Raw genomic sequence first — 10,165 nt, 5'->3', positions numbered from 1 at the left:
CAAACATCTGCTGTTCTAGGTGCGTTCACCTTATTGTTTTTATTATTTCTATGGCACTGTCTATGTTTGATTTAAATGTTTGCTGAGATCAATCCCCTGATAGTTTTCTTACTTTTTGTTTTTCTTTTATTGTAATTGATCTTTATCTGTTCATGTACACCTTTGCTATCCTCTCTGAGAGTATTTCTTTCATGTAAATGTTTTTGACTTAATAATAATAAAAAAACAAAAAAAATAAAAAAGTATTCAGGTGTAATCCAAAAGTGAAAGAAGTAAAATATAAAATTATAAATAGTTATTATCCAACAGCAGAAACAAAGTCGACGTATAGTTCCAGAAAATAATGAAGGATGTGGTATTCAGGGTGCTAGACTGAGCTACAAACACGCACACAATAGTCAGAGAGCAATTTAAATATATATATATATTGGCGCACTGATGTAGTTTTTTGAGGAAAAACGTCCAAAACGTACGAAATAGTGTGCACAACTTTCCGTATGATTTCATACGCACTGATAATGAGAATATGTTGTTTTATTATGTTACACATTTATTTAGGAAATGATGGTTTATCAAAGATAAAAGTTGTTGCTGCAGCTGTTAAATGGAAAAAGCAGAAAAGCTCTTAGTCTGCCAGCCAATGCGGACGTAGCAAAAACATCAAACCTCCAGCCTCCCTACTCTGGCCTCATCTTCCTCCAGGCGACCTCCACTCCAGGTCACGTATTCCACAAGATTCATGGATGCTGGTGGCCTTTCCATTACAATGACCAGGTTCTGATCCACATTGTACCAGTCCAGGAGGGTGACGGCAGCAAACACCCCCACAGCATTCGGCTCACCTCCGGCTTTCTGCATGAGGGCCACCTCCAGGGGAACACTGTCCACCTTAAAAAAAACACAATGACCTGATTGTGTAACTAACAGCAAAGGACAAATACTGTCTACTAACATGACTGGGAGGCTGGCTGCTTCTAAGCCAGTTCACTCACTTCACTCAGTCTGATTTGACCTATCCTCATGTCTATGTACTTGATGGCCACCTGTTGGACAAAAGCACAAGTGTTATCCTTTCTGCAGACATAGGCAGTGATGCTTTCAGGATGCCTGCTTAGATTTGAGTCAAAGACAGACAGAAGGCCAAGAACACAATATAATACCAACCGGTAATGAATCCTCCAGGCGAAGGCCAGCGTAGACGGACCCGAAGCCCCCTATGCCAATCAGTCCAAGATGTTTGTATTTTCTTTCAAACTCAGCTAAGAGTGAACAGAGAAATCACCTGATTATAACAAAGCTGTGAATACTGTCAGATTATTGATGTTAATGATGAACAACAGCAATCAGAGATGCAGACATCATGTCTGTTGCTTTCAATAAACCTCCAAACTCTTTGTTTCTGTTTGGGTTTTTCAAGGATCAGAAAATGTCTGTTTACATTCCTGTCGGGGGTTAAAATATTTTCCTTTTATATTTTCAGGATGGCTTAAATTATTTTTATGATTTCTTCAAATTTTAGTAAGCTAAACCGTCTTAAAAAAATAAGACTGATATCTATGCTGACGACCTGATTGAATTAGAAATACTTTCATAAATATTGAAAACTTTTCAAGTTCTTAAACTGAGTTGAATTTAACTTTGACCATTTGAACCATTTGTGCAGAAACTCTGTTATTTTAACCTGATTATAGCAGCAATTATTATCTTATAGTAAGCATTAGAAATTTCCAGAGACTGTCAATGATTCAGAATCAAGTTCTTTATTCATATGAAGATAATTTTCCCATAAATGGTTCATTAATACTGGATCCAGGAAAACTTTTCCCTCTTCTGTAACTTTTCACCTTCATTTACTCTCTAATCACAAACCGATGAGTTTTATGGGAACTGATGTCAGAGTTGCACTTCAGGAAATTTGAATTAACTGTCAGGTAAAAAAAAATTAATGCATGGTTTTCAGAATTTGATATAAATCTACGCCCTCTGACCAGCTTCTCTGTGCCTGCTAAAGGGGAACACATCCCACAGCATGACACTGCCACCATCCTGCTTTACACTGCGAATGGTTGATTAAGGGGGTTATTACTATTAGCTCTAGCTTTGCTATTTAAAGCTGTCTGGCTTTGAATTAAACCTTTAAACATAGAAGTTATAACATTTCCTCTCTCAACACTAAAACTTAGAAGGAGGAAAATAGCTTGTCTTTAGCCTAAGCAGAAAAAGGAAGGATGTTTGTGTTCCCACTTCAGGAGTTGCTGAGGTGCATTTATTTCAGTGTTGGGCTCACATTTGCTTGTTTGCAAGTCAGAAACTGAGCTGCTGGTGCCTTGCTCTGGCTCAGAGACTCTCTGCCTCTTCTTAGAGGACTCTTCTGGGACATCAGCCTTTCTCTTCCTCGCCCTAATGGGTTCCTGCTCTTCCTCTGGCTCCCTGAGGCTGATACTGGGGCTGCTTATCACTATTATGCTGGCTGGTGCCCGTCCAGTAGAATTGCTCTTTCCCTTTTCAGAATCAGAATCAGAAATGCTTTAATAATCCCAGAGGGAAATTACTTTTGTTACACGCTCCAGTTACAGGTTTATACATATATATACACACATCCAACAACACAAGATAATAAATAAAAAAGAGATAAAATATATACACATATAGCTATATATATATATATATATATATATATATATATATATATATATATATATATATATATATATATATATATATATATATATATATATATGTGTGTATATATATATATATATATATATATATATATATATATATATATATATATATATATATATATATATATGTATATATGTATGTATGTATTTTGGTATTTATTTTAGTACCTTTTGGTACTCTCTCACAAACTCTACGGACACAGAGTGATCTTGTCCAGCGTTGAGGTGGCTGAAGTTCTTGCAGTTCTGTTTGCATAAATTTTTGTTGTCCAACTTGGTGACAACCTCCGCCTTTCTTTTCCTGCAGCTTGGCTCATCCAGACGGCTGCTGGGTCCATCAAAGACACTCTGGTTATCTGAAAGAGTTAATTGGACAAATGTTTACACTCTATAGCAGATCTATTTAGGAAGCACTAAAAGAGGGTGCAGACTGAGAGAAATCTAAAACCCCTCTTTTTAGTTATAAAACACGAACCACCAAATACTTTGACAAGAAAAAATTACACTTTCCCATGAATCCACTGATCCTGCATCACCAAAGATTTGATAGAATAAAAACTTGACAGCAAGGAATTAGGTTTTTGCAATTTCTGGAGGAAAAATGCATAATTATCATATTTTTTACATAAAAGGTAACTGCAAACCTTTTATTGTCAAACCATGTTATGTTTTTCCAGTAAATGTAGCATAACAATCTTTTGGGATTTTATAATTTAATAAACATTCATCAAATCACAATAGGAAATGAACTGATTGTGTTTCTCAAACACATCTAATGATAGTACATTAAAGGTATAGCGGTGGATTTTTGCAAATTTTTTAAAAGACCTGCCCTCTCCACTTAAAAAAAAAAAAATGCACATGCACAACCCTGAACCCAAGGGGGAAACGCGTTCGAGCTTTGCAATTTTGCCACTATGTTAGACTGAAAATCGGAAATGGGGTTGAGCACGCAGGACGGCCCAACTTAAATATTTTACCAGAATGATAAACAATAAGGAGTACCACTAACATTGATGATCCACCCGGAAAAATAAAATCCTCCACTATACCTTTAATATAAGATAAATCTGCTGCAACGTTTGGTTCCCTAAAATTTAACTCTGAATTTGCATTCCTGTTTCTTTTTCATATACCTTGAACATCACCTTGTTTTCAAGAGAAAAGAGCAGGTGTGTTGGCCTACAGCTTAAAAATGATATGGGGAGGAAAACTTACAGAACACATTCGCTGACAGAACATCCACTCCTAGAGCTATGGAGGGAATTTAGCTCCATTTTTGTTGCAAACAAAAGAACAAGATTTGTAAATGTAAATAGAAAAGAATCCAGAAATATAATGTAGAAAATAAATAATCCCCCCCCCCAAAAAAAAAATATATATATATTTTTTTTTTACAAATTTTATAAGTTCAACCTTTATCTTTCATCAATTTATATTTTTAAATTTGTGTTTCAGACTGAGTTTTTAGACATTTCATTCTCTCAGCCGAATACAAACGCTTGCTCTTGATGCACACATTGACCAATAAGGTGTTGTTGCTAACGTCCAGCAGACCAATAGAAATGCCTCATTGCTCCGCCCCCGAGAAATATAGAAAATTTCATCCATGAAGCACAATTTGCATATAAAGCAATTGATCAAATGTATAAAATGTTTGAAAATGAGAAAGTAAAGGAAAAAAATCAACAAACTTAAATTAGAAAACAACATTATGAAATACAGAATATTGCAAAATTAAAAAAAAAACTGTTTAAAAAGTTTGAAATATTTTTTTTCAAATTCCACTCACTGATTTCCACTTGATTGACTGAGCTTGAGGTGTTTAGTAAATCAGAATGGACATCATGATATGTGGTGTGTAAACTGGTAAAGAAGTTTACTGAAAGACATAAGGTGTTTTTATGGATTATTGTTTATGTCTAACATGAATAAATTCCTCTCCTTGCAGATTTATATCAAATTTTGAAAACCTGGCATAAATTTTTATTTACCTCACAGTTATTTCATATATCCTGATGTGCAACTATGACATCAGTTCTCTTAAAACTTGTAGGTTTATGATTAGAGAGTGAATGAAGGTGAAAAGTTGCAGAAGAGAGAATAGTTTTCCTTGAACCAGTATTAATGAACCCTTTATCTAAAAACTTCATATTCAGGGGTTGACGTTAAGTATTTTTACTACTTGCCCTTCGTGCAAGTAACTTTCACATTTCATTTGCCCGGAAACAATTTTTACTTGCCCAGTATAATGTTTGATAAATATAGTTCCTAATATTCATTTTTGTATATATATCAATTAAACATGTTTGTTTTTTAAATTGTTTTTGTAATTCAGTATTTTTTAAGTTTACAGGTTACTTGTGTGTATCTGCATGCGTCAGACAATGAACTCAAGCCTACATTACCGTGTTAACATGCTTTTCAATCCTTCCTGCACATTCTTTTCAAACCAAACTTTGCTTTAAACTGTTGTGTGCTTGGAAAAATATAAATTGTAATGTTAAAAATCTAAAACAAAAAAAAATTGACAGGTTAAAAACTTAAGATAAATCACAAGACAGAAGTCAATGTCACAAATGAATAACTTTTATTTTAGAGTCACGGTATGTTGATACAAGATAATACTAATAATATAATGTGACTTTTCTAGAGAATCATTATACATAGTTATTTTATACAGGGTTTCCACAGTCTTACATCATTTCAGAATTCCCTGACTTTTAACTGACAGGATTAGTTTTCCCTGACGAAATAAATGCAGCAACAAGACAATAATAAAAACATAAGCGGTCACCAATTTAACATGTTTAGCTCTATAACATTTAAATGCACCTCTCCAATGTCTAAGAGGAAAAAATGTAATGAACATTTTTTAATGTATGACCTGCATCACTGTACAGAAGACTGCCATATTTAAACTGTGCGCATGGCATACAATTATGCCAATTTTCCTAATCCCTGACTGATAATTGTTAATCTAGGGTTATCTGGGGGCTGGGTGAAATGAGTGGAGGGTAAAATAGCCTTATTGTTGTTTTTTAGCCTGCCAAGTCAAAAATAATGTGTCTGATTCGCGCCGGACAAAAATCCCCGGACAAAAATGACACAATCTCGCAGAAATTTCAAATCACGCGACAATGTGTCAAAAACAACAAAAATGGCGCCGGCAACGCTTCTGGGTCGTTTTCAGCGATTGTCAGTGATTTTAAAGTAATTTTGAGTGATAAATATTGTTTTTTTGCAGTCATTGCACTTGCCCGGAAATTTGTACTCTCCCGACAATGAAAACTACTTGCCCCGGGCGATCGGTCGATGGTTAACATCGAGCCCTGCTTAACTAAAGCAAAACAAGTCACTTCGAAATCTGATAAATTTTTACCCTCCTTATAATGTTTTGCTGACATTAGTGAGATGATGTAGACATAAATTTTGCATTATTCCTATTCCCATGCTCCTTGTCTCAACTTGTCCAGAGATTATCCCTCAGGGTGCAGCAGGAAATTGCTCCATCCTCTTAACGATTGTTTAACCTCCTTACCAACACAACAAATATTACACATGAACCCACACCATCAGTTAAGCATGTACAACAATCACAGTCTCAGCTCTTGACAGAAGACTGTCAAGCATATACTAAAAAAATTAATATATTCTTAGGATATCGCTATCAATGTGCACTGCTGCTTTGGGAGGTCTGATGATGAGCTGTTCAGTACAATTATTTTTCTTCCTGTTTACCCTGCTCTAAACAATCACCAACCAGCTGACTCTTTGTTCAGGTGTACAGTACAGAACTCGTCTTTGTGTGTCTTGCGCTGTTTATGTGTGTTATCTGGTTTCTATTTCAACAGACTAATTCAGAGGAAAAATGTTTTTTTTTCTGATAACCGAACAATGTTGGGGTCTATGGAAGAGACTTTGTTTTTGCTGGAGCCAAACTGCTTCACATGTGGATTGATAATAGTTGCTCGTGAAATATTTTATTTTTCTAGGGATCAACAGTAAAATAAACTAGTGTGATATTACTGTCAGATTGTGTTAGTTTTAAAGCCGGCTAAACAGTAAAGAACCATAAAATATTATAAGGGTGCATTTTGATGTCGAGGTTATCAGAGGTTCAGACATAACCATGTTACCAGCAAGCACCATAATGCAATGAACTACTGCGCCACTGCATGCCCTATTATAGATGTTTTAATATGACCTATTGGCTATTTCTTTGATAGCACTGCATCATGCCTTCTGCTCATATAAGCAATGTGATTACTTTTAGCTCCCTAAGGACTTAAACCTTTATAGTGTGTTTTTAATTAAAATTATTACTAAAAAGGTTATAACTATGAATAGATGTTTATTGAAATTATGGTTCTACTTATACTTAATAATGCATCTAACTTGCTGTTTGCATTAAATATTGTCGGTAACATTAGTTATAGGATTGTAGCTTGTTACTCCTGTGAATTACTGAAGTTTTCAGAGTTTAAGAAATAAAAGCAACATATAAAGCTCACCTCTCACTCATAGCAATGAGCTGATACATAGGAAATGTTTGAACACAATGTGCATTAGTATACACTCCTTAATATGTCCTGTTCTACCTCTTTGAGTAATAAGGTCAGCAGCTGTTCTGTCTTCACTGCAAATCTCTGCCAGGTTTTTGTTTCACTTTAGTTGATTTAAAAAACTGTCTGTACAAAATACATCTGTAGGATTAATCACTTTGATGCCATAAAACAAAGACTTAGATTTAGAAGGGGGTCAAAAATGTGTCTGGTATTTGTCTATACCTTATTTCAATATTATATATATGATTCCAGTACTATATACCTTTTCCAGCAATTTCTTACTGGATGGATGGATGGATGAATGGACGGATGGATGGATAAAGGATGGATGAATGGACGGATGGATAATGGATGGATGGATGGATGGATGGATGGATAGATGAATGGACGGATGGATAATGGATGGATGGATGAATGGATGGATGGGTAATGGATGGATGGATGGATGGACAGATGGATGGATGGATGGATGGATGGATGGATAATGGGTGGATGGATGGATGAATGGACGGATGGATAATGGGTGGATGGATGGATGAATGGACGGATGGATAATGGGTGGATGGATGGATGAATGGACGGATGGATAATGGATGGATGGATGAATGGACAGATGGATGGATGGATGGATGGATGGATGGATGGATGGATAGATGGATGGATGGATGGATGGATGGATGGATGGATGGACGGATGGATAATGGATGGATGGATGGATGGATGGATGGATGGATGAATGGACAGATAGATAGATGGATGGATGGATGAATGGACGGATGGATAATGGATGGATGGATGGATGGATGGATGGATAGATGAATGGATGGATGGATGAATGGATGGATGGGTAATGGATGGATGGATGGACAGATGGATGGATGGATGGATGGACAGATAGATGGATGGATGGATGAATGGACGGATGGATGGATGGATGGATGGATGGATGGATGAATGGATGGAACTTACATCTCAAAATATATTTTTCTTAAACTCCCTTTTTTATACTTATTCATACTTAACATAATTTCAGTTAAACTTGAGACTTTTCTAAACTACAGTTTGGAAATCTAGTTTGAAAAAATATTTCTTAAGAAAAATTATTTAGAGTTTGGAATGAAGCTGGGGGGATGTTTACCGATCTCCTCTTCCTGTATTTATTGTTTCAAATTGGCCAATCCAATTATCACCCAAATGTACTTACATTTGCAAAAACCAACACTTTTTATTTGGTCCCTTTTTGTAGTGTGCTTGTATTTTCGTTGGAGCGAAATGCGTGAGTTGAATTTATCCTCTCATATTCACAAATGAGAGAATAGTCTGAATGATGATCTTCTTTTTTTTTTTTTTTTTTTTTTTTTTTTTTTTTTTTTTACAGTGTCCTGTCTGGCAAGGTGGCAATAAGAATAATTGTCTTGATGCCAAAAGGAGCCCAACAGATTTTACTTTCACAAGTGTAGCGGTATGGCAATTGCCATACTGCTCCACTTGTTTCATGTATATAAATTGCTTTATTATAATTATGCAGGGAGTTTTACAGTTCATATGGACACTGCAATGTAAGTAGAGCAGAAAAACAGAAGAAGAAGAAGGAAAAAGAAAAAAACAGGACAAAAGATGAAAGAAAGAGGAGATAGGAAGGAGACAATGACAAAACATTTTCAGTCTGCTTCAACACCTGTAATGAGATGGAAAAAAAAAAAAAAAAAGAACAGCACAACCAAAAGACATGGTACGAGATATACAATAAAGCAAACACCTTGAAACTATCGCTAAGGTAATATTATTAAGTCTGACATGTACTCTGTGTTACCTGAAGATATGAATGTGGGGTTTCTGTTTGGAAGTGAATCTCTAAGTACCTGAAGCCTAGCACCTGTAGTTGTTTGTGAGGGTGAACTTGTGCATGTAAAGTTTTAACCATAGAAAAAATGCTCAATAGTGGTTGTGGAGAGCCGGAGAGGCACACCCCCCAGAGCACTGAGTCCAGCGCCGGGAGACCCAAAGCCCCAGGCGCCCAAGGGGACCCCAGAAGCGAAGGCACCAAGGCGGGGCCAGCCCCGGAAACCAGACCCCACCAAGGCAGGAGGAGAGACAGCCACGAAGAAGCCCCCCAGCCACCGCCATGCCGGCGCCCCGGGGAGCCGCGGGGACGAGTCCGCGGGCCCCGCCGGCAGCCGGCCACCCCGAAGTAGGGCCGGGCACCGAACACCAGCCCCCCCACGGCGCCGACCGAAACGCCCCAGCCCCACAGAGCACCGAAACACGCCCCGCCCCCCAGCACCAAGCCCCGGCGACCGGCCGCAACACCCACCGCGACCGCACCACCCAGGAAAACACTCAGGCGGCCCCGCCCCCGGCCGGGGCCCATGCGCATCCGCCGCGAACCGGCCGCGAGCGCCGCGGGACCCCCCCAAAACGCCCCCCCGGCCAAAAGCGCAGCCCCACCCCACCAAGACCGATGCCAACAGCGCGCAACGAAACACACCGCGCACAGAATCAGCCCGAGAGCAGAAAAGCCGCCCGGCGCAAAACCGCAAGAAGAGCAGACCGCAGCCGGCGCAACCACCCCCCCCAGCAGCCCGAGGGGCAGCACAAAGCCAGAGCGGAGCGAACCGCGCCGCCCCCCCACCGGACGAAGCCAAAGCAGCCCAGCCAAGTCCGCCGCCCCCCCCGCCGCCCGCACCAGGCCCTGACACGCGGCCAGAGCAGCTCCGCCGCCCCGGCCCCCCACCACGCGCCGGCCATAGCCACTCCAGGCCCCCAAACGCCCCGCAGCCCCACCCGCCGCGATCAGCGGGAACAGAGCAGCCCCGCCATGCCTCCAGGAGGGAAAACCCACCCGAATACCTAGCCAGCGCAGCCAGCCCGCCCAGACCGGCCCCCCAACACTACCCCCGCCGGAGCTGCCCG

General features: G+C 39.2%; 1 protein-coding gene across 1 annotated transcript; it reads right to left on the bottom strand.

Moving 5' to 3' along the window:
- Positions 1 to 660: 660 nt before the first annotated feature.
- On the bottom strand, positions 661 to 2,940 carry LOC119792748 (serine/threonine-protein kinase pim-3-like). The gene is made up of 4 exons (XM_038299511.1): positions 2,853 to 2,940; positions 1,165 to 1,259; positions 993 to 1,043; positions 661 to 888 (listed from the first exon to the last, which is right to left on the bottom strand). The coding sequence occupies exons 1-4, from the start codon at positions 2,938 to 2,940 to the stop codon at positions 661 to 663; spliced, it is 462 nt and encodes a 153-aa protein (XP_038155439.1).
- Between the last annotated feature and the right edge of the window lie 7,225 nt (positions 2,941 to 10,165).

This window comes from Cyprinodon tularosa, unplaced genomic scaffold, assembly GCF_016077235.1.
Source record: "Cyprinodon tularosa strain WSP-4 unplaced genomic scaffold, ASM1607723v1 ctg43, whole genome shotgun sequence".
NCBI classification, from domain to species: domain Eukaryota; kingdom Metazoa; phylum Chordata; class Actinopteri; order Cyprinodontiformes; family Cyprinodontidae; genus Cyprinodon; species Cyprinodon tularosa.
The sequence above is the reverse complement of the archived record's forward strand: the minus strand, read 5'-3'. Positions and strand labels throughout refer to the sequence as shown.

Bases quoted from the DNA above. Each gene is read 5' to 3' on its own strand.
- LOC119792748 (XM_038299511.1), bottom strand. From the start codon at position 2,940: ATGCAAACAGAACTGCAAGAACTTCAGCCACCTCAACGCTGGACAAGA. The intron at 1,044-1,164 runs GTTGGTATTATA...TTTGTCCAACAG, and splicing joins GCCTGGAGGATTCATTACCG to GTGGCCATCAAGTACATAGA. The intron at 889-992 runs GTGAGTGAACTG...GTTTTTTTTAAG, and splicing joins GTCAAATCAGACTGAGTGAA to GTGGACAGTGTTCCCCTGGA.